At 39.4% G+C, this 24,763-nt stretch overlaps 1 protein-coding gene across 1 annotated transcript in view; it reads right to left on the reverse strand.

Annotated features, from left to right (window-relative positions):
• Positions 1-743: 743 nt before the first annotated feature.
• LOC108423399 (AT-rich interactive domain-containing protein 1B-like) overlaps positions 744-24,763 on the reverse strand; it is a 275,160-nt gene continuing 251,140 nt past the window's right edge. Inside the window, exons 10-21 of the mRNA XM_037542128.1 lie at positions 19,637-19,740; positions 17,749-17,889; positions 16,165-16,374; positions 15,508-15,706; positions 8,950-9,088; positions 7,308-7,474; positions 6,820-6,967; positions 6,391-6,510; positions 5,486-5,558; positions 4,568-5,321; positions 3,745-3,875; positions 744-3,659 (exon numbers count right to left, since the gene is read on the reverse strand). Coding sequence (XP_037398025.1) covers positions 1,908-3,659; positions 3,745-3,875; positions 4,568-5,321; positions 5,486-5,558; positions 6,391-6,510; positions 6,820-6,967; positions 7,308-7,474; positions 8,950-9,088; positions 15,508-15,706; positions 16,165-16,374; positions 17,749-17,889; positions 19,637-19,740 — 3,938 coding nt within the window. The 3' untranslated portion in view covers positions 744-1,907. The remainder of the gene's footprint in view (positions 3,660-3,744; positions 3,876-4,567; positions 5,322-5,485; positions 5,559-6,390; positions 6,511-6,819; positions 6,968-7,307; positions 7,475-8,949; positions 9,089-15,507; positions 15,707-16,164; positions 16,375-17,748; positions 17,890-19,636; positions 19,741-24,763) is intronic.

The raw sequence follows: 24,763 nt of genomic DNA on the forward strand, positions 1-24,763 counted from the left end.
TAATATTAATATTTAATATAATATATATAATAATATGATATTTAATATTTAATATCACCTAACAAAATTTAGGCCAGTTTAAAGCGATTTAAAATGAACTACACTATATGGATAAAAGAATTGGGACACACATCTTAATCACTGAATTCAGGTGTTTCATTCAGGTCCATTGCCACAGATGTATAAAAGCAGGTCCCTAGCCATGCAGGTGGATTTAGATTGGGACGGCATAAAAGCTCCTGCAGGTTAAATGTCTAGGAGTCCTGCTTTGTCCATATTGTATGTTTGCATTAACCAAACCAGGGAAATCATCTAGTCACTCAGCAGGTTTAATAAGGAAGAGGTTTTATCGGTTGAAGCTAGATGATTCAATAGATGGCTTTTTAAGAGAACAGTAAGGAACCATCAGTTGAAGCATTTTGGTTCTTTATGGAACCAAAAGTGGTTCTTCTAAAGATTTCCTTTTGCCAGCTTTGTTTTTAAAAGTTTACCAGATGAATTTCTGCCTGACCACATGGAGGTGTGATAATGTCCTATGAGCTTATTCAGCTCCATGACCTACCAGTAAATTCAAAGCCTGTGATTAGACATCTTGGAGAGGGGTCTGCCTACACAAACCACAATCTCCCCTCATTAGTGTGAAAATACACACATGGGCGGTTTGTCTGTAGTAAATTGGCTTTTAAAAAAGATGGAGTGGCCGTATAGAACACTGAATTTGAACTTTTGCAGATTTTGCTCAACATCATTTATTTTTAACTACATGATCTTGGATAACAAATGTGTTCATTTGGATCCCGGGAGAATAAAAAAAAAACGGATTTTGCATTAGCTGTCCATTTCCATGTATTTCCATGTAATTTTAACAAGTAATATGCTGACCATGGCACTTCAACACATGATTACCAAAGCCTGATCGGTGGTCAGCTACTATACAGAGCGTACAGAAACTTTATACAGACAGAACATAGTCACTACCCTTGCTCAAAAACCTGACCCCATTAACAAAATATTCATACCAATAATTATCATAGATGTAACAACAAGAACAGTAATTTCATCTTTACAAACTACAATCACTTTGTAGTTACCACATTTGTGAGCAAACAAAAATGAAATGAAAAACAAAACGAAACACTAACAACAAAAACAATGTACAACATTTTACACAGCAGTACCTTGGGGTTAAAAACGTAAATAAGGTCAAATAAGTGTTAAATACATACATCCATTGTTAATGATAACAATGGATATGACATCAAGGAGGCAAATAATAAAAATCAGTCCAAGATTATCTTTTTTAATAACTGATACAATACTGCCACCCCCTGGCAAAACACATCATTTGCATGATAAATATGGGGAAAAAAAAATCACGTCTCTCTTGCCTTGAACAGGCAATCTGCACCATAATATTGCACAATTCATTTTTTTCAGATGGATATAACAAAATGAGCAAAAGCAAGCTTCTGTTATCTGAAATGGCAAAGAGAAGCTCTATCTACAATATGCTCAAATCTTAAATAATTCTGCTTTCAAAAACAAATCCACAGATACTGATCATGTACATAGAAAATTTCAAAAGTTTATAAAGAGCGAGGGGTTGGGGCTGGGAGATCGTCATAGATCCTCTGAACCAAAAGTCAGACCTTTGCCTTTGGTTATTAAAATAAAAACAAAATAAACAAGGGACAAACATTCAAACAGCAATATTAAACATCTGTATTAAAATCATTTTCTAAAATCCCCAAATGAAAGTGTTAATTCGGCACAGAAGCTATACATATAGATTTATATCATATAGTCATATATAAACCAAGTTTTTTTTTTGTTGTTTAAATATAAATATAAAAGTGCCTCATCCGTGTCATTTGTGTAGTCCGGCTCTAACGTCCTTCCACCTTCTGTCATGACTTGCCGAGGTGAAAGAGTACTTCACAGATAACGGCCACCACGCTTGTACTGAGCACAGTGGAAATGGCTATGTCCAGCAACCTGCTTTCATAAAGCACAAACTCAGGCCTGTTCTCCTCCACCTTGGCCAGTTCCAGAAGTGCTTTGGCAGCTCGGCACATCATGTTTACACTGGGCTGGTCCATGGGAGGATGCCCCATGTGGAGGAGGCTATGTGGGTTTTGGTGATACTGAGTCATGGCGACGCCATCCTCTAGGAAGCCTATGAGGTTGCCAATGCTGCTTCTTTGCACAGCGATGCCACGCGCTGCTGAGCAGTCCCCTCTGGCCAGGCTGGACAGAATGGCCACTGCCATCTCTCTGAAAACTTGGTGCTTTCTCTCTCCGACCTGGCGTACCAGCATGGCGAAGAGTTTCTCCTGCCGGCTGAAGGGTGGTGTGGCCAGGATCAAATCAATGTTGCCGTCCTGAACACTGAGCTTGCACAAACATTCCAGCACCAGCCTTTGGGGGCTAAGCTGAGAATATGGTCCTACTGAAGGAAAGGGGTCCTGGGCCTCTGCTGAAGGACACACCATCCAGTGCAGCAGACCATCCAGGATAGGAAGGCAGATGCTCTCTGGGTAGACTGACAGGTCCAGTTGTCCAGCAATGTTGGCCAAGGTAACCATAGTATTCTCTCTCAAAGCGGCCAAACACTCCCACCACCATTCGTCCCTGCTGCAGGCCAGGCCCTGTTCTTCCTTGGGGAGCTCATCTTTCTCGTAGTTAGGGGCGCTCCTCTTCCTTTCTGGATGCTCGTGGTGTAGCAACAGCAGCCGACCAAGGATCAGCACCAGACCCGGATGCCTTGACATCTCTGTATCGTTTCCAGGGATGAAGGACAGACTGCGGATGATGTTGGAGACACATATGCAGCGTTTGGCTAGAGAGTCCTGCCAGCTGGCTGCTGTAGACAGTGGAGCCTCGTCAGGACAGTGTGGCTCATCCTCCAGCAATGTGATCCCTTTTTGGTTCTCATGAAAACGGAATGGGTATGAGGCATTGCTCAAGGAGGTAGAAGAGTTTTCTCCCTCAGAGAGTGCCCTTGCTCTGGGGCATAGCACGTCGTCTATAGTTGCAACTTGGCTGTTATTCACCTCCTCTGATTTTAAAGCATAGCCACGTTGCGGACCTTGAACGCTCTCACCACGAATCTCAAAGTGTGTCTGGATGTGGCTTGTGGAGTCCCCGCCACCTGCTTTCCAGTGAAGTAGGCCGCTAGTGAACTCCTGCACATGGCCAAGCTCATCAGAAATGTCCTCTATGAAGTCATCTTTATGCACAATCTTCACCGGCAGCTTATCATACTTGCTGGCCTGTTTGGGCCTTGGCTCAGGCACCGAGGATGATGACTGACCCTCAAGAGGCTCTGTAATGTCCTCAGATTCCTTTACACACCCCTGTTCATCCTTCTCATCTTTCTCCTTTATCAGTAAGTCCTTTTTGCGATCACCCTCCTCTTTTGGGTCGGTCTCTGAAAGAGCAGCTGGAACCTCTACAGAGTCTTTCTGTCTAGCCTCTTGGCTGGACTCTGGCTCACAGGTGTTCTCTGGAATCAGGGAGTCATTCTCTTTTTGATCCTCAGTTGGACCAAGCAGAGTCTTTTGGTCAAGGGTGCCCACCTCATATTCCTCCAGGATCCCAAAGATCTCAATCAAACATCTTCTTAAATGCTCAACAATAAGCTCAAGGAATCCAGGCAACTAAGAGGAAAAACGGATAAAGTTATTTCAGAAGCTAAAAACAATCCTAATGTTTTTTTGCAATAGGGGTATGCTATCTTAATACCTGAGACAGGTAGAAGGATGCCACAGTGCTGTCATCGTACAAGAGGATGTTGATGGTGTCCAGAGCCCATGTGCTCTCTGCCAGCAGACCAGACTTGAGAGACATCATCACTCGCCAGGCCTCTGGGGTTCCTTTAGATAAAATTAGGAAGGTTAACCCATAATTGTAGTGCAAATCATTGTTCCTCACACTGATCACAAACGTTACTTACACATTCATTTCTAAGTAATGACTTAAACATTGTTATATGAAAATATACAGTACTGTGCAAATGTTAGAAACTAACCTTTCATTTATGTAATTGTCAGTAAACTCAGGTAAATCATTTTTATGCAACAGGAAAAGAACAGAAATCCTACATTAAAAAAAATTACACAGAAGCCTTAACGACTACATGTAATATTTCATTAATATTCAGTTTTCAGCCTCTCATGCAAGGAATGCATACAATCCCAAATACAAATTTAGTCAATTAGATCTTACTCCACATCTCAGATGTCCAGTTCGATATTCTAGTGCAAATTTACCTCTGTTTCCTTTTCTCAGTGTTACTTCTTAATAGCTACACATCCTTTCAGAAGCTCAGTTCTGAGTTGTATTACAGTGGAAGTAGTTGCACAAAAGTAAATGGACAAATAAAAAAAAGGTAAGTGGACAAATAAATGAAATACTGGTAGATTACATATTGTACTTAGTGTCTGAGGATTTCTGTTTCCTGCTTTTTCAGACAGTAAAAAATGGATGACATCTACTTCACTTCAATTTAAACTGGAATTTTTAAAAAGCTTTTGCACAGTACTGTATAGACAATGCAATTACTTACCAGTGTCTTTTGAGGTCATTTTGCGCCGAGGTTTTAGGTGAGGCTGGGATCCCTCCACAGACCCCAGTGGATAGTTGAGGTCTCTTCTCAAGTTGGGTGGTATCTGGCCTGGCAGTCCACTACCTGACCCACCTGGCATGGGCATTCCTGGCTTGTGCATCTTCATTGACTGCATAAAGGCAGCTTTATTAGGCGACATGTGTGCTTCCATGGAACGTTGGAAAGAGCCAGGGCTTGGGTCATGAGAAATATGGTTAGAGGTCTGGTAGGAGGATGGAGGCTGTCGTGAACTCAATGGTGGCATAGAGTTAGAGTGACTGGGAATATATGGTGATTGACGTTGATGCCCGGGCCACTGGTTTTCTACTCTCATTCCATCCAGGTCATCCACTCGTCCCACACCTGGATATGGAGAAACTTGATTAGATGTCCCATGTCTGTTAGGGTAAGGATAGGGCATTTCTGTCCTTGAGGGCCACATGTGCGTTTGCCCGTCGCCTGTGGATGATGAATGGCCCCCGCTCATCATGCTGTGCTGTACAGGATGCTGCTGAGGTCCTTGGCTGGTGTTCTGTAGCCGGTCCCGGCTATACGGATAAGGGAACTGTGCCTGCATGGGCCGGCGGTCAGGATAATTACTCCCATACTGCCCATACATGTCTGGCTGTGGACCTCCATACTGCATGCCATAGACCTCCCCTTCATGCCTCTTTCCGGGAGGGCTGTACATCCCATCGAGTGGACGCTTGTAGCCCTATTAGAATGGCAAAAGCTTTAGTACTGAGAGAATTATGTATATAGTGAATGATGTACCGCAGCACATGATTACACATTGGATTTTTTTCAGAATAGTAGGATTTGACATGTTCGGTTTGTGGTAGACACAGCAAGTTGGACATTCCCATGACAGCATCTCACCTGTTGTTGAGCATACATCCCTGGAGGGTGGACACCGTATGGCATTGGATACTGTTGTCCATAGCCATCATGTCTGTACAGGAAATAGATTAAATAGATCATATTATAATATTGCAATATTTAGGTAATGGACATCAAGGCATTCATATCTATTTGTATTGGTCTAGTTCAGTTTCCAGTCTTGGTCCTGGAGTCCCCTTACCTTGCATATGTTTGACACACTTGATTGAACTACTCAGCTAATTAACAAGGCCTTATCAAGTAGAAATTAGTGTGTTAGGGCTGGGGTTCTGAGTATTTTTCATGCCAAGACCCACACAAAGAGTTAGAGTTGGTTCTGAGACCCATCATATATTTTATGAAGCAAAATAAGACATGAACTCAAAGTATGTGTACTTGGTATCATCAAAAAAGTCCTAAAGATTTCAGCCAATACATGCATAGCAGCCTATTATTACATATTCAATCAGATAACAAAAAAGTACTAAACTAATTATGGAAAATTTTAAACATCACAATGTTTGGCTGCTTTACCATTGTGATATGTGATACCACCACAAAAAGTGCTTGTTTTATTCCAGATGTGGTGTTGTACAGTAATAAAAGTTAGTTGTTTAAGTGTAGTATTTTGTTGCAGAAAACATAACCGCCTTTAATGCACACATGAACACTTTGCAAAAAACGACATAGTTCTGATCTAAAATGACCTTCTTTTAGCTTTGCTTTCTCTGCTTCCCTGCGGCCCACACTATGACCCATTAGTGGGTTGTGACCTGCAGTTTGAAAAACGCTGTATCAGAGCAGAGAAAACAACCAAACGTGTGAGACAGGCTATTCCAGGGCCAGGACTGGGAACCCCTGCCTTAGTTTGATAATCATCGCTGCTGTCGGAATTAAGAGTTTACCTTTGTTGATTTGGGTATCTATTAGGAGAGTACATGCTACCATCACTATTGGCATGGCCCATGTTGCCTTGATTCCCAGGAGGTCCCATGTTCCCTTCCATCCCCAATACATGGTCTGATCTGGAATAGAAGTGACAACTAGATTCATAGACAATTAATGATGCAGCATTTCTACTTGGTAAATTACCTTGGCACCATATTTTGTCCCTACGGGAACTAATTTCTCAAAAAAAATCAAACGCAATGCAGGTTAACTATGTACATAGTTAAACATTAAAATGAATATACAATTAAAGATATAGCCCTTTGTACTTGGTACTACATGTACTTTTAAATAAAGAAGCAAATGATGCTTAAAAATGGCTTAACATGAAGCTAAAATCCAAAAACTAGTGTAGTATTTGTGTGCATGTATGGTAGGCATCTAACCTCCGGTCATATCCAGGTCCATAAGGGTACTGAGAACGCTGGCCCATGCTCAGCCCAGACATGGGTCCACCAGAGGCACTCCTGCCATAAATATCCTGCATGCCAGCAGGGGGCATTTGACCTGGCATGCATGACTCTGCACCTGCAGCTGAAAAGGGATACAATTTAGTGAATTAATGTTGTCCAGAAGGTGGCAGCAGCCTCCTGAATATAATCACACTGGATTAAAGACCTAAAACAGGTGGAGGAGAGAAAATCACAGACAAAACAAAGAAGTTAGTAGTAAAAACAAAACGGAGATAAATGGACAGTTGAATATTACATACAGAGACGATACTAATGAAAAACTAATTGATAAATAAAGATAGAGACGTCTATATAGGTTATTAAAGGGGGATGCAGGGCAAAAACTACTTGGTCAACAAATAGGTAAAGAGTGTTGCTTTAATACAAACAATTTTGATATTTTGACAAAATAAAGCACTAACCCTTCCTCATTCCTGCAAAATGGTCCTTATTTTCAAACTGCATCCTCATCATGGGGTCCATGTTCATGCTTGATTGATAGGGACCTCCAGAGCTCAGTAAATTCCTTTTCTGGAAGGCAGGGTCACTGCCATCGGAAAAGGGGTCCTGGATGCTTATAGAATTATTCCTGTTAAACCAAGGCCAAAGAGATTATGTAAATTCAAATATAAATTCAAATACGAATCATACATATGCAAATGCGTGTTTATACAGATAAGAGAACATCATGTATTGTACTAATATAAACATATAGAATGCACTTCGGCATGCATGATGAATTGTGTGAAGTTGATGGAACTGATCTGCATGCATTTCCCTCTGCATTCCCTATATAATATGAACACTACAGTTTATTCATCAGTAACATTTATTTGTTAAGCAACTGTGACATCTCAGAGAAAATAAATTAATGTTAATAGATGCTCAGCCAAGTGCAAACAAATGGATTAAACAAGTGGAACTGAGCCAGATGATATTGAAAACACAAATAACGGCCGAATTCAGAAACATGCAACAGTTAGTCTGGCATGTGGGATCTGATTTTAATCCTTTTTATTCATTTTCTCTTAAATAGTTGAGATGAAAGGAAGGAGGGTAGCAAAAAGCAGGTGGAGGTAGAGTATATACTAAACACCACCCATCACAGCTTTAGAATCAGAGGAGTAAAACAATGGAAGAAGACTCTATTTAGCCTAAACACTGAAAACGGTATTAATTAATTACTAACAACCTGTCTGAGTTTATATTTGCACTGCTCAAAGGTCTTAAATGAATGTTTTCAATGAGATTAAACTACTTTTTTTGCGGATAAATGTATAAAATGATTCTAAGAGGCTAGTCCTGCGCAGCCTTTAGAGTTTCAGATATTTCATAGATCATAAGAAAACTGTATAAATAACAATATTGCAAAAATGTAGAAATGCTATATATGTCCAGAATGGTGAATAGAGCTGTGGAAGACTTGAAACAAGCTGTTTAACACTGAGAATTAAGTTAGAATAAAATGAATATCCAGAATGATCATAGTTCAAAAGTGGAGATCAAATCTCAAGGCAGGTAACTTGAAATAAAATGTATAGATAATTATGACATATTATTGATCCTTTAATTGACTTCTTCTTCCGAGAATTCTTAAAACACTGAATCAAACATCTGAAAATATCGTTTGGAGTATAATTGTAATGTTATTTCATATTTAAATCCACACTGTAAGTTGTTATTGATATAAAATAACAATTGTTAAAACGGTGAGTCCAGACCTTTGAACATGTGAAGTATGAATACCTGACCTGTGACAAAGCTCCTGACCTCCTGGGTTTTATTATCTTACATTTACACGTTTAAGAGACTTTCTTATTCAGAGGGACTTACCGTTTAATTAAGCTACAGTAGGTGAAGTAGTGTTAGGACTTGTGCCTAAGGACTCTTACTGGTATTGTGTTCTTGCTCGGATGGGGAACAGAACCCCACTCTGCTGTGTGGAGGGCAGCACTGTTACCCACTTCACTATACCAACCACTATTGTTGCTACTACTTCTTGCAAATGCCAAAAATCCTTAACAGGGAGAAAGACATCTCAGGTGAGGTACGCCAATCTGTCACCTGTTGCTCTGCATGCTGTTGACCTGTCCTTGCGGTGTAGTGGCCGGGGTGGGATGTTTAAGCTCATTGGGCATTTCAGGCATGGAGCTGCTGCCGGTAGACTGGGGTGTCTGAGGACCCTGCAGAGAGCCGGAGTTGGCTGAGACAGGAGCGAGAGAGAGAGGAGGAGTTTGAAAACAGAAAATAGGAGGGAGAGAAAAACACAGTTAAGATCCTTCAGACTCAGTGCAATAAAGAGGAAGACAAAGTAGCAGACAAGACAGCACACAGGACCATTTTCTAGAACAGAACAAATAATTGTCAAGGTCAACTCAACAGAATAAACAAAAGAGTTTGAAAGACGGTAAAAAGAGAAAGACTTTTCACAAAGGCATGTTAAGTTTTTGACAGGTTGACATAAAAAAACACAAAAAAACATCAAAATTGAGATGCATAAGCTATCTCAATATTTTATACCAAGAGTATTGACTATAGTTTAACAAATATAACAACATACAAGGCTCAATAGTACTGCTACAATTATTAACTGAATCATATAAAAGCAATTTTGTTGCAGATACATGTAAACATGATTCAAATATGAGGCTCATATTATAAAAGTAGATTTGTGAGAAGCTGTAAAATTTAGGATGGGTCCAATTTTGTTGAACACAGCTGTAGATGATGAAGGAACTTATAATAAAATAAGTATCCAGAATGTATTATGTTCAAACAGTCATAAAATACTGCTGATCAAACTGCGTCTCTATAGTGATTTTGTGACAAGAATGCACTAAAATTAGATCCGTACAGTTTGTTATTTAAAAACATTTGCCATTTATGTCTATGTTATAAATTCATGTTGCATTGTTGCTCCCAAAACACTTTACATTGGCAAAAAAACAAACAAACACTGGTTTAAGGTTTGGTCTTTAGTTAAGATGTTATATAAGTTTTGAATTTATTATCAAATAACAATCTTTTTTTTTAAATTATTATAATTGATTCCAAACGTTTGAACAGTAGTGTATGTATTTCTACTACGGATGCATTTGTTGTTGTTTGTGTATGTACTCATCAGTGAAAAAAGATAAACAATCATATGTTTTTTTAAAAAAAAAGGTATCAACAATGTAGAAACGGATAGAATGATTCATCTGTTTTATTTATCTGTTTCTATTCCGTTAAATTCAATTCAGAATTGTTGTTATTCTTCCAGTACAGCATAATGAAAAGCTTTCTCAATGGAGAAGCTCTCTTGGAGTAACATACATTGTAAATAAAACAGTATAAAACAGACAGACTAGTGTAAAAAATAGATTTAAGTGCTAAAGCAGCGCACGTAGTGTGATTCTTGATCGTTTTTGTACTGCGCTCTGTAAGAAAAATATAAGGAGCTAAACTACATTATGCGGAAGAAAGGCAAGTAAGGTAAGCAGGCCTGGGGGACCGTGCTGGTGTCTAGGGCTCTGCAGCAGAGCGGTGAGGGGCTGGTTTGTCCTACACTTGCAGTGCTGGAGGAGACTGGAACGTAGGGACTGTTTTGGAGCGGTGAGAGCGAGAAAGGCAGGCAAGGAGCGAGCGAGGAAAAGAGGAGAGAGAAAGACTTCGCTGTGGGAATAGCCTGCCAGAGTGTGAGAAACTTGGGCTGTTCTGTTTTTGGCAGCTTCTTGAAGATTTTTCTCTCTCTCTTTTTTCTTCTCCAATTTCGGCGTGGTAAACTCAGTGAGGAGTTGCAGTGGAGGGTGTGCAGTCAGTGGGGAGAGGCTGAGCAGGTTCTGCTCTAGACAGGTGTGTAAAAATGTAACGGCACAGCCATGTGTCGGAAATGCATCTCCTACGAGGAAACGTCCTCTGGGTGAAGATCCAGGATTCACTCATATGAGTGACATGTTCTACACATTGCAGTGAAAATGAACACAAAGAAGAAACAAAAACACAAACACAAGGAACAGATTTTAAAACCGGGATGTCACTGCCTCTACTGTGAAGTTAGAACAGTTGTTAGAATGATGCAGAACTGTAAGAACCTAGTATTCCATAGGTAAATATAAGGCTGGTGTGAGAGGGTGATGTAACTGGATTTCAGCAAAGACTGACAAGTAAGCTGATGATGATCCTTCAAAGGTCATTTTTTTTGTAATAGAACTGATAGAGAATTAGGGAGGACTGCTTTAATTTTAAACACCTTGTTGAATAATATTAAAAATAATATGTACATTTAATGTTTTATTCCCTCTTATTATTAAAGCAACAACTTATTAGGGGGCTTATTAATGAGCTGTTGGGTTCCATAAAACCAAATTTCTGACTGTTTCTGCTGGGAGTTTTCCAGAGCTTCTTCTGCAGAGCTTAAGTATCCCGAGGCTCGATTGAGTTGTAAATTTATGTTAATAACTCTTTTTTTTTAAATAGTCTTTTGGAAGATTTTGGAACTCACTCACTGAATGTTTAGCAGTCTGGCATTCCTCCATAAGGAGGCACTATTAGCACTGCTCCTGCTGTTATGTGCATCATTTAAAGAGAAAAATCAGTCGTGAACCCACACCAACAGGAGCTCAACAAATTTATTTGTTTCAAAACGAGAGGTGAAACAGCTTAGACGCACATTCTATGCTGTTTTTAGCTTATATAATTTTAGCTTTAATACAAATCTGTAATGCAAATCACATTTTAAGTAATATAATATTGAGTAACTAAATGCTTTTTGTAAAACTACTTTACCAATAAAATAAATTTGAGAGCTCCTGGTGCTGTGTGCATAATTTAAAGGGAAGAACCAGCCGTGAACCCACACCAGCAGGAGCTCACAAATTCAAAACAATGCTTTCAAAATGAGAGGTGCAAAACATTATGTAAGCTAAAGACAGTATAAAATGTGCATCTAAGCTGCAATGGATCATGTGTGTTTTTACTGGGAGTGATATCACTGATATAAGAATTATTTTTAGATATGTCTCAGGTCTAGTAAATATGTAATATGTTGCATAGAATTTTTGGTACATACTTTACACACTGAATATTACGGTATTTAGAAACGTATTTGAAACATATGGGGTATTTACAACAGAATGATATGATACAACAATTATCATACCATTAATTAAGGTAATTAAGCAGTATATATGACAATAAAGTCTGACAATATGACAATAAAGTCTGTCTATATATATATATATATATAGATATATATTAGTACATATTTATCTATCAAATCTGAGGTGTTTATTTTACTGTTAAACATAAAGTGCTATCATTATACAAATATAAATAGACCATCAAAACATCTTGTGTGACAAATACAATGAAATACTGTGTTCAAATGGGATGACGCAGCCTGATCGGGATACAATACAAGCAACATGTGAACAGAGTACGGAAAAACAGCAGCGCATGGTTTTTCTTTGCTCTTCAAACTTCTTAAGGTGGGACAAAAATAAACCATCAATGGTTTAAAAATGTATTTCAGTTCTGAATAATTAAACAATTATCATGCGCCTCCTCATTAGAAGCCAGTGAGGCACTAGAGCAGAAAAAACCCAGAAAGCATATGCAGGATCGCAATTTGTCCTTGGAGAAAAGCAGCGAGATCGGGAATCCCTCCCTCTTTAGCATCTCTCTCTGTCTGCTCCGTTGCCCGCGGCTACACGTGGAAGTCTCCAAATGTAAACAAAAAGGGGGTTATGCAAGGTTAAGACTGTAGGAATTTCTCTGCCACGTTGTGTCCAGTTCTCTGAGTCATGATGCAAGGAGAGAGAGGATGCTGGACTCGGGTGAACTCTAGTGACCTTTAGACTACTGTACTCCAGGGAGGGAGGGGGGAGGGGGGAGAAGAAAAAGAGCCAGAAATGATGATGATGATGATGTTGGTGATGATGATGATGATGATTGAGGAGAGGCTGACTTTGGAAAACAGGAAATGCTGCCGTGTTGCTTGGCTGCTGGATTGGGGTTGACTGGAGGTCATGCTTGTTTATATCCTAGAATGCATCCTCATTAATCTTCCTTGGGGGAATCCCATCGCTCCCTCCCTCCCTCTTACGGGTGCTAGGCAACCCCATGACATCATCACCTGTCAGCTGCACATAGCCATGGGCGCCGAGGCCTCTTATGAAAGGAAATGCCACAAAACAGCACGACTAAAGAGCATGATTTCACACCAGCTAACAACACCACCTCTCAGATTTCACTACCTCCACGTTCTGTTTAGTGAACCATAAGGGCAGAAAGAGCCGCCCAGGCCTGCTCCTTCAGAAAACTCGGTATCAGACACGCCACAAACTGCTGAGTCAGTGCAAGTTTCACAATGTTAATGAGCAATAAAACAGGCAGGAGAGAGAATCTAGTTGACCTTTATGGTGTTTAAATTGCATTCATGGAAGAAACAACACTAAATCAAAGAGTTTAAAGATGGGATACACATCACTTGAACTGAATGTAAATACTGCAACTTACAGCCTCCCTCTCCTACAAAACTACTGTACTGAGTGCCAGACTTTGACAGTAATTAGAGGGATATTTCTTTAGACTTGCCCTAAAGTCTCAAAGTAAATTTTTCATTGTAAGTGTTTTTGGATTTTTTCTGTGTCACAGTTACTTTAAAATGTATTCCGTTACAGATTACTGATTACCTGTTAAAAAAGTAATTGTAATTTCATCCAAATGCTTACTATATTAAAGTAATGTAATCTGATTACTTTCCGTGACTTTTAGATTACCTGTCTTTAATTAAAGACGTATAATTAATTACAGAAAAGAGATAAATAATGTCAACAAGCCTTAACACACGAACTTAACACATGCACAAAGACGGCACTCTCTTAAGACAGAGACTCCGGGGTTATAGGTGATTTGAATATTGTGCTTTAAAGAAACAGTCACTGATCTCACATTTGGTGAAATGGCCAAATCTACGCGGAGCAATATATGGAAATCTTTAAAACATAAAGACAAAAAATTGGTAAACAGTATAATCTGTTTGAGTTTAGACATGTATACTTAAACCTTTGTTCAGACATCAAAAACGGAGTGATTTTAACAGGCAACTTTAAAAATCGACACACAGAGACTAAAAGCTCTTAGACTAATCAAATGTAATATGGTTCAAATCTATACTGATCTCCTGGAACTTTTCCAGATTTGCCTTATTTTATTAAAAATCTCTTGTTTATTATGCCAAAGTCAAAAGATCAGTCTGGTGGAAATCTTCTTTTGAGACCCTTCATTAACAGTAATTATAAAAAGAGGTCATTCTAAAAATCAGATGCAGGCGTTTCCATGGTCATTATTCTTCCATTTCACGGATTATTTACAGGATCACCCTCCTCGCTAAATCGGATTAGTCTATTCAGACTGAGGTGTGAACATGGACGTATTCTACTCTGATCGAGCTATTAATCGGATTATTAACTAATTATTGGGCTGCATGTAACGTGCTGCAACATGAGTTACTGTTATCTGTATTCTGTTACCACCTGACCCTGGTCACAGATTTCACCTCTAGTTTAATTACTCTCTTAGTGGATATGATACAGCACCATTTGAAAGCATATCTCACAGTGATAGCTAACCAGGCTACAGCCTCCACACGACGGGGTCAGTTTCAACACGGCGTTACGACTAAGCATCCCAGAGTAAACAGTAAATCCAAAATGCAGAAATTCATCACTACTGTACTATATACAGTACTGTGTGAAAGTCTTAGGCACACAAGACACATTTTCAAAATCTATTTATTTGTGTAGTTTGTGTAAATTGAGCTCACGATGTAATTGATGATATTAACAAGTCTCTGTGGCGGCTGTGAAGGTGTCAAGGAAAAATATGGACCCAAGAAATTCTTGTTACTTTTTATTGTTTTTATGTTTATTTGAATTATGAATACGACTTTATTCTAATGTATATTGTGATAAACTCACTGCTGAGATAAACTGTTTAAAAATCTGCTTAGATGCCTAAAACTTTCACACAGTACTGTATGTGTAAAGGTGCTATAGACATGATTAATAAAATATATTTATATTTTTGTATGACGATATTTCCTCTTCTGCTTTGTAGTCAAAGGTAAAGTTGCCAATGTTTGACACAGCCACTTTTCACTAATCATATTTGTGAATACTCGCTTCCATATTTAGGTTGGAAAGCTCATCCAGGTTGTCATGAATTTATTATGTCTGCATCAATTTACTAGACTTTTCAGCACATTTACATCATAACCCTTCTAACCGTTAGTTAACCATGCCTATGTGAGGTGTTCTAACATTTGCACTCACTCCATGTTCTCAGTTGCTCAAAACTTGTTTACACTCTTTTTTTGCAGCAGAGATGTTTAGGCTGCTTGTATAAAAAGTCATCTTGTTTAAATACTTTTATTCAGCTATTCAGCATGTATTAATACATCTAGATGACGCTTTGTCTGTAAATAAAAATGAGCTTTGAGGAGTTACCTTACTTTCACCCTCAGGAACTAGTTAAAAAAACAAGCAACGAACAAACTATTACTGCGAGTTATGTAGATATCAGAGTGATGACCTTAAGTGTGGAGAAACATGCAGACTTTTACAGGTTAATCAGACTCACCAGGTGATGGAGGCTGGATCTTGGCTTGTTTCTTGCTGTCTACAGTGGGGTCAGATGGAGGTTCTTCTCCTCTCTCCACTTTGCACTCGTAGGCAAAAAGGTACTGGATGTAGTGCTTTTTCAGAGAACTAGCAGAGGTGCTGGATGTGCCCATGCTCAGCGTAGAGGACAGCTCCCGCCATTTCTTATTCTTATTCACCTGTCACAGCAAGCAGACATGAGCTGTTAAAACTAGACATCATCCTGCACCCGAGGACAATTTAAAGGGTGCATGTCCTACATTTTTGTGACATTTGTCTACATTTTATGTAAACATGACCATTTTTCAACCGTTCTTCTGACTCATATACAGTATGTAAATGAGCTATGTCTGATTGGCTGCTCTGATAGGTCTGATTGGCTGCTCTGTATTGTGCCTCACAATGAAAGCTGCCTAAGCTGAAACATTATTTGTAACTTCAATTTAAATGAGTGAGGATAATCCAATTTTAGCTTAATTTCTCTATGGACCGAGAAGTAAATGGTGCAAGTTTAACAAAGTTTACAAACTACGTTTATATGTATTTTTAATACATTAATACATTTTCTGTACTAAAAGCAAGTCAAATTAACAGTCAAAACAACAGAGTAGCACAAAACTGAATGGTAAGATTTTACCATGGCCAATCCTCCCAACTCCTTGACGGTCATGTAGAGCTTGCAGAGGTCCAAGGCTTTTTTGCCCACGGCAGGCAGGTGAGGTACAGGTGTTCCTCTCTCCTCCATGAAGGACAGGTAACGGTCCACCCAGCTTTTCCTCTCTGGCTCCCCTCCCATCTCGTACAGCCGTGAGATCTTCTCATTGGTCATAGTGGTAGAGCCAGGCTTCTGAATGGGGGTACAGAGGGAGATGTCTAAGAATATCTCAGGGATCTACACTGGCATTTTTTCGGAGCAATTGTGTCCTCAAGTTAAAAAACTGTAGGGGGGAATTGAAAACTTTAGGCACAGTCAAAGATCAGCTTTGAAGGACTTTAACGTAGCATTAGTTCATCACTACTTGAAAATGAAACATATGTATCGCATCAGCCTATTGTAACTATTTTTTTATTATTATTATTTTGAATTTTGACAAATGGACCAAAAATGGGTCCAAAATTACTTGGAATAAAATCTTTACATTAACATGGATTAAAGTTACAAATGTTTCTACTTTTTTCTATAAAGTTATTATTTTGGAGATAAGTTTTTGTTAGGACAGTGCAGAGAAGAGTGAACTATGGTGCGGGCAATATCTAAGAATAATTTGCATGATTTTTTTTGCTAAATATCAGGAATACTGATTTTACTGCACACCCATCCCTATGTGCTTTACATATTTAAAAAAATCATGCTTTCAAAGAAAAACATTCAGAAAATGTTTTCCATCATTACAGTGGAGGCGCTCTGGACTTCAGCTACAGATGCCTGTGGGAAACTATGAAGTATTATATTCCCGAGCTCATCCCAACCATCGGGACACTTTAACTTAGAATTTAGAATTTTTCTCAGCTGGTATGTCACGCTCTGTCTGGGAGACAACAGTTTTAGTGTTGCTTATTAATGCCCCAAAGAAATCCACTGCTTCAAAGGTATAAGGGAATTACCTATACATTACCTATACATATTATTTATTATAATTTTGCAAGCTTTTTAAAAAAGTGCTCTATCAACTTTGTACGCAACCTGGTGACTGTTGTCTCTGCACTGTCATCAGGTTACCTGTCAATCATCAACAATATCCAGTTGCATTGCCCTCTCACTCAGGCCTAGGGCAAACTAAACCTGAATTACACACACACACACACACACACACACACACAAACTTGAACTAAGTACTACTAATACTTGTTTTTATTGTTTTTTTGTAGTTTTTAGTGGTATCACATACCTCATACATCCTGAATTAATCTTGTGTCAGCCCTCATGCACAACGGTGCGCCTTATAAGTATTTCACATTCACAGTAATTTTCACTCACAGATGTAAGTGTAATGATCACACCGTAGAGCTCTATATAACGACAGCACTATAGGACAGACCATATTAAAGCAAAGATATGCACGCATTATTTCTATGATTCAAATCCCTATTGTAATAAGAAAAGAAGAGGACTGTCGATTGGAATAAATGTATTATTATCCCTTTCACTCAGAGGTGTTTCATTCTCTGAGGGGCATTTAAGTGTGACCCAGTTTTGGAGTGATTACAGTTAAATGCTTACAGGACTGGAGGGAGTTTTGGGCCAGGCTGGACTGCTGATGCTGTCACTGTCGTCCCCGTGGTAGGAGGACAGGCTGGCGGGGCTGGGGGACAGGGGCGAGGGGGTGGGGGGCTGCGATGCACACTGAGAGGTGTAACCATCCTGCAAGAGAGAGAGAGATGGGGAGAGAGAGAGAGAGCGAGAGAGCGAGAGAGAGAGAGAGAGAGAGAGAGAGAGAGAGAGAGAGAGAGAGAGAGAGAGAGAGAGATGGGGAGAGAGAGAGAGAGCGAGAGAGAGAGAGAGAGAGAGAGAGAGAGAGAGAGAGAGAGAGAGAGCGAGAGAGAGAGAGAGAGAGAGAGAGAGAGAGAGAGAGAGAGAGAGAGAGAGTGAGAGAGAGAGAGAGAGAGAGATGGGGAGAGAGAGAGAGAGCGAGAGAGAGAGAGAGAGAGAGAGAGAGAGAGAGAGAGAGAGAGAGAGAGAGATGGGGAGAGAGAGAGAGAGCGAGAGAGAGAGAGAGAGAGAGAGAGAGAGAGAGAGCGAGAGAGAGAGAGAGAGAGAGAGGGAGAGAGAGAGAGAGAGAGAGAGAGAGAGAGAGAGAGTGAGAGAGAGAGAGAGAGAGAGATGGGGAGAGAGAGAGAGAGAGAGAGAGAGAGAGAGAGAGAGAGAGAGAGAGAGAGAGAGAGAGAGCACTTCAGCAGGAAAATTTTTCTTCTATTATTACAACATGACTTGCACACTGACCGTTTCAAACTAGAGAGAGAGAGGGGGAAAATGTGACAGAGAGAGAGAGATGAGAGAGCTTATAATGATGAAAGGAGCAGAGCAAGAAACAATAGGACTGAAAAGAGAGAAAAAGAGACAGAGACAGTGAGCCAGGGACAGAGAGACAAGAAGAGAAATGGGGAGAGAGAAATGGGGAGTGGGAGGGAGAGGAAAGAGAAAGAAATGAGAGTGAGAGAAAGAGAAGGACAGAGAGAAAGAAAAAGAAAGAAAAAACAAAGGGAGAGCGAGAGAAAGTGTAAAAATAATCGTGATAATGATAAAAGAGAGAGAGAAAGTGTAAAAATAAATGATAAGGATGAAGAGGTTTTAAAGAGGTGCTGTCAGCTCCAGGACTCTGCAGCTACACGTGTCTGTGACAGACTGCAAAAGTCAGCAAAAGCTCCTGTTTCCTTTCATTTCTTTTTCTCCCTCTTCCAAATTTCTAAAAACACAGCCTGGACATGTTCTTCTACACATAATCATCTCTTCTACTCACTCCAGGGGTCTTTCAGGCACTTTTGACAGGCTAAATAATTCAACAGTAGCTGCTATTATCAGCAACGAGGAGACGCTTCTTGTATGAGATGAAAAAAAGGAAAGAGAGAAAAAACAAAAGGTGATCAGAGTCTAAAAGCAAAGACAAGAGAAGACCGAGCTGATGCAGAGTTATGCCTTGTGTGTGTGTGTGTGTGTGTGTGTGAGAGAGAGAGAGAGAGAGAGAGAGAGAGAGAGTGTGTATTAATGCCTCCTCCTAAGAAAATGCACTTTATCCCTCAGCATAAACACCATGCAGCGCAAGAGAGCCGTAGGCAAAATAAGCAAACAAATATTATTAGGCATAAATATTAATCACATCATTACAGGATGGATAAAAAGAGTAAAAACTCCTCCAAACACATGTTCAGGAAAGTCCTTGAAGGATCCCTGGTTTGAAAAAGGTTTTATATACATGTTTTACCTATTATCCACAGCATATTGTCACGGTCAAAAACAGGTTTATTATTTTTTATTTGAAAAGATTGAACTTTTCATGACAATTTTTTTTTCTCTTATGCCAGCGACATTGGTGTCAGAAGTGAACCCAGCACTCAGCACTATGAGAAGAATCAGAGAAGGTAATGTTGGAGTGCATTAGGACGGACAATACCTTGGGTTTGGGGGGTTCGGCAGGAGGGACACCTTCATCTTTACTGTTAGCTTTCTGCTTGGAGTCAGCAACCAATAGGACCTCTCCACCTTCACCCAAAGGCCCTGTTGAGTAGAACACCATTCAAATATGATAATATATCATGTCAGACACCGTCTGCCAAATGTGTATGGACAATTTTGTCACCGATAAGTAAGAAAATGCACCTGCAAAGGTTTTATTAGCTTTAACAAACAGCTCTCTGTTAATCCTCTGGGTCCATTTACCTTCACCAAAATGGTCTTTCTTGGTATGAAGGACAGGTTTTGCCTGAATAATGATTTGACAGATTTCTTTGCTAAATGATTGTTAAAAGCACATATTGAAACTCTTTTGGCCCAAAGGTGGTTTACACATTTGCATGCTGATGAGTATTAACATCACAACTAGGAGATAAAATGTGTGGGCACTGGCCTCGTTCCCAAGACAGCGCTGTCACTAATACTGGCAAAAAATATAAACAAGTGTGATAAATTGTTTTCATCAAAACAAACCAGCTTTAATATGTTATGTTATTGCAAACTGACAAGGAAAACATGTTCATGTGTATTAAAAATAGAGACTGATAGAACTTTTTTCAGTACTGATGCCATTATTGAAACCCTGAGTATTGACTAATACTGATACTGATATTTTTCATTGCAAAACGATAAAGCTTAAAACGAGTTTTGTATTTAAAATGAGCTTCACTTAAAGCTACACTACGTACTTGTTGGGGATTTGGAGACCTCTCTGGTGGAAGTGTGTAACTGCATGCAAAGAACATTTTGTAATGTTGATTAATGCTGAACATTGAGCCAGACCTTCTATTTGAGGCCCTGCATGTGACATTAACATAAAAAGTGTTATGACGTGGTCTGAAAAAATCCTTAGAGATCCGTCCCAGCACCTCAAACTTTGAACTCAACAACTATTATTTCAGGCTTTACAGGCGACTCGCAGCAGTGCATGCACACCGCACTTTAGCCACTTCTTTCAATCTCAATAAAACAATTTATACAGAGCAGCTTTATGATGTGTGTCTAAAAGTAGGCTATCATGCTGTGGTTACTCAAATATAGAATGTAAACATTCAGATTCATTGGGCCTCATTCAGCAACCGTTCTTAAGAAGAAATTTCTTCTTAAAACCCACTCACGCAGTTTTCACGAAGATTCTGACATTCATTCACCAGTGTTTTCTTACAGTGTTAGGATTTGTTTGTAGGTAAGAACAGAATCTACACACACTCAAGAGCACAAAGGTGCGAACTGTTCTGGTTTGACATCACGTCACAAATCTGATGTGGACTTTTTCTTAGGACTTTTCTCAAGAACACATTTAAGAATAAACTTTAGTGAACTTTTGATTAATGAGGCCCATTGTTTTATTGTCCAATATCCAATCCAGCACTTTCTATGGAGCCCCGCTGGTGACATCCTGTATAAATAAAAGTAATGCATGGCCACGACTATATAAGATGTGGGAACAAGGTAATTAAGTTGCGGCCACGACTTAGTAAGGCGTAGGAACGAGATCCTAATGCGTGGGAGTGAGATCCTAATGCCTGGCCACAACTTACTAAGGCATGATCTCGTATCCACGCCTTACTAAGTCATGGCCACGACTTAATTATCTCATTCTCACGCCTTATGTGGCCACACATTGAGATCTCGTTCCCATGCGTTAATAAGGTGATTTATTATGTTTATTTTTATTTATTTATTGAATGTCACCAGCAGGGCTGCCGATATCTAGTTAAAACCATCATGTCTCAAAACATTTATCTTCTAGAATAAATATGCATTTGTGCAGGACTGAGTTTACACTCAGGTTTCCAATAAGAAACAAAACTTCATTTGCAATTTCATTTCACAACACCACAGTGTCAGTCAGAGCTGCCAGGCCGCTTTAGCTGGGGAAATGGTGTCAGTGCTGTATTGGTGGTTCACTCATTTCTCATTGCTTGAGGTGCAGTGTGTGAGTGTAAGTGTGTGTGTGTCTCCCAGAGGGCCAGCTGGCAGAAAGTGTGAGTGTGTTAATCTGGTCAAAGCTCTTCTGTGTTATCGCCTCGGGGAGTATGGCAGAGGAGCTCCACTAACACACTATCACCCATTTCAGCTCAGACTGCTATTTATAAACACCTCACATGCCTATCTGACTGCACGACAACAGACCCAGCGCTATCAGCAGCAGCCCATACATGGAGCCTGACTATTAATCAATTAGTCATAAATTTGCTTAAGCTGTGCTATTACATCCAGATTTGAATCGACATGCAGGTTTAGTACAAAACAGAGTTCTATATGGTACCAAGAAAGGTTCTATGACTTGTAGCAACTGGCGATAGCGTTTGGTGATGGAACCGTTTCTTATGGGTTCTTTAAAACTGCAGTACTGGACAAAAGTCAGAGACCACCCTGAGAGTTTCCGCTTCAGCTTTAGCAAAATAAATAAATAAATAAATAATTTTTTTTATTTCACAGAAAATGACACAGCAGCCTCAACAACTCAGTATAACATTTTTCAGTAGTTAATGTGTCCATTCTTGGCCTTTATTACAGATGTCTTTCTTTTCAGGAGACTCACTTTCAGTTTCTCAAAGAAATCTGCGGGGATATTTTTCCGCACCTCCAGAGTTCAGTCTTAGGAGTTGGTTTAGCATTTTCTGCTTCACCCAGTCGTGTGAAGTTGAACAGCTGCACATCCTTTCAGACCCGTAGCTGTCGTCTCACAGTGGAGGGATGGACAGAAACACCTGTGGATGTTTTCAGATGTGAAGCAGCTGGATTTTCTCCTCTCTCTCAGATATGAAAGCTTTAAATGCGGTTTATCTGAGGGGGGGACAGTTTTGGTGTCTACTAGGTCTTGCGTGGTTGTTTGAAGTCTCTGTAGCTTTCTATTGTTTTTTTTTTTCTTTGTCTTTTTCTTATGCAAGTGCATCATCTTATATGTAATCTTTTTCGAAAAATCTCCAGAAAAATCAATAACTTGTAGTTTTGGCCGGAAAATAAACAAATTAAGGGTGGTCTCACAGAATTGTCTCACAGACATTTGCTCAGTATTTTATATACAAAGGATATTAGCTACATGATAATAACAGTAGGCCAGATAGATAGATAGATAGATAGATAGATAGATAGATAGATAGATAGATAGATAGATAGATAGATAGATAGATAGATAGACAGAAAAATAAAAACAAACAAAAACATTCAAATGATTGTCACAGTTCTGTGCATAGCCACTGCTTTTACTAAAGCACCCTGGAGGGACCCCTTTACTTAAGAGTGCACCTGATCACTTTTCCTGCCTAAATCATCTGAAGTGGCATCGCAACACTCCAAAATGTTAAATTCCCTCCAACAGAGAAAGCGTCTTTTTACCGGCAAGGTTTTACTGGCAGGATCCCATGTTTAGTCGGAGAAAGAATGGAATGAAAACGAACGAAAAGAAAACCCAAAGTGATCAAGAGGACGTAAGGTCTCAGAGACATTCAAAACTGTGAATATCTGCAGAGGTCCCAAGGTCCATCTCCTTTTTTCCACTCGACGTACAGAATGCTGCACAATGTGAAACTAATTGCTTTTTTTGAACAACCCCGGAGGCAGCAGAAATGAGTTTTTAAGAACCTTAGCACTTTAATTCAATTGATGTCTTCCAAATGTCACGCAGACAGCCTGATCTCCAGCTCTGTGAAGCTGCGCAGAAATATTTTCTATTACAACTTCACCTTCTGGGAGGCGCGTCGCTGACAATGCAGCAAGGTGAAGGGGCTATTGTAGGGCTGTGCCGCTTTTCATCTCCTTTCAACAGGCCAAACTTAACATGCAGGAGCAAAGTTACCTCTCCTGCTGCGAGCCATGGAGGACTCAGACAAAGAGGAAAAACAAAGAGAATTCCGCCCCTTCCTGGGGTCATGTCAACATCTTTTTTACAATAGATAGCATTCGTTTAAACTTCTAATTTAAATTCCTTTGACAAACTATGCATATATCTATTGTACGTATCACAAACATTGACATATGAGGGCATGTTATATAGTTTCTCTGGTATGAAGTCCTCTTATAAAATATTTGTGGTTTTATGTTCCAAAACAGACCAATTTCCAACTTTCTTGTGTAGAACTGAACAGGTTTGTTACTGTGACTACAAGACTGACATATCGCTGCTGTCGGAATAGAACTTCGTATCTCCAAATTGGTAACTTTACAGGGGAAGGAAAAAATATACTTTACTTTTAATGTAAGTCAATGGAACCAGACGTCTTTCCAAGTCATTTTGGGCCATTTACTTTGGTCCATTCATCATGAAATTTACAAACAATGTAAAGGACAAGAGGCATTTTCAAATTATGCCAAAAACTGAAAAAATGACAAAAATGGAGATATGAAGTTTTGTTCTTTTACATGATATGTAAAAGAACTCTATTCTTATTTGCTGCCCTGTGTTGTCCTCATTCAAAAAACACTCAAGGAAATGACACTACAACCAATAGTAAACTGTATGGACTAGCAGGGTGTCATGGCATGTTTTAATACGTTAACAATGCTTATGTAGTGCATCCAACTTTAATTAGTAACTTTAACAAAAAAGTGAGCAACATAATTCTGAATATATTGTCTGACGTCTAACACATTGTTATAAGTTTTTAAGATTAAGATTTTAAGTTTTGAGATATGATTTTGGCCTAGAAGGTAATTTTCTAAACCCATTAAAAGCAAAGAGGTACATGCAGAGCATTGAAAGGCAACATAGTGCCCAAAGAAAACTCAATTTTACAGATTTACCACTATTTCACCATCATCAACATTCCATATAAAAACCCAGAAAACATGTAGGGTCACTGATCATTTTGGTAAGTAAATAATATCTGTGTTGTAGACATGGTGACCCCGGGTTCCCATCACCTCCACTGTAAAGAAATCTGAGCCTTTAAGTTTCTCTACAATGAACCACTTTACACCAAACCACTCTGAGAGACTCTTTTTCACATTTCAACTTTTCGACTTATGTAGAAATTTAGGAAAGTTGATGTAATTCCCCTTTAAGGCTAAATACAGGCAGACTCAGCAGGATTTGAGCGCTGGAGGAGTGCAACTTGGATGA

The sequence above is a fragment of the Pygocentrus nattereri genome, chromosome 10, assembly GCF_015220715.1.
Source record: "Pygocentrus nattereri isolate fPygNat1 chromosome 10, fPygNat1.pri, whole genome shotgun sequence".
NCBI lineage: Eukaryota > Metazoa > Chordata > Actinopteri > Characiformes > Serrasalmidae > Pygocentrus > Pygocentrus nattereri.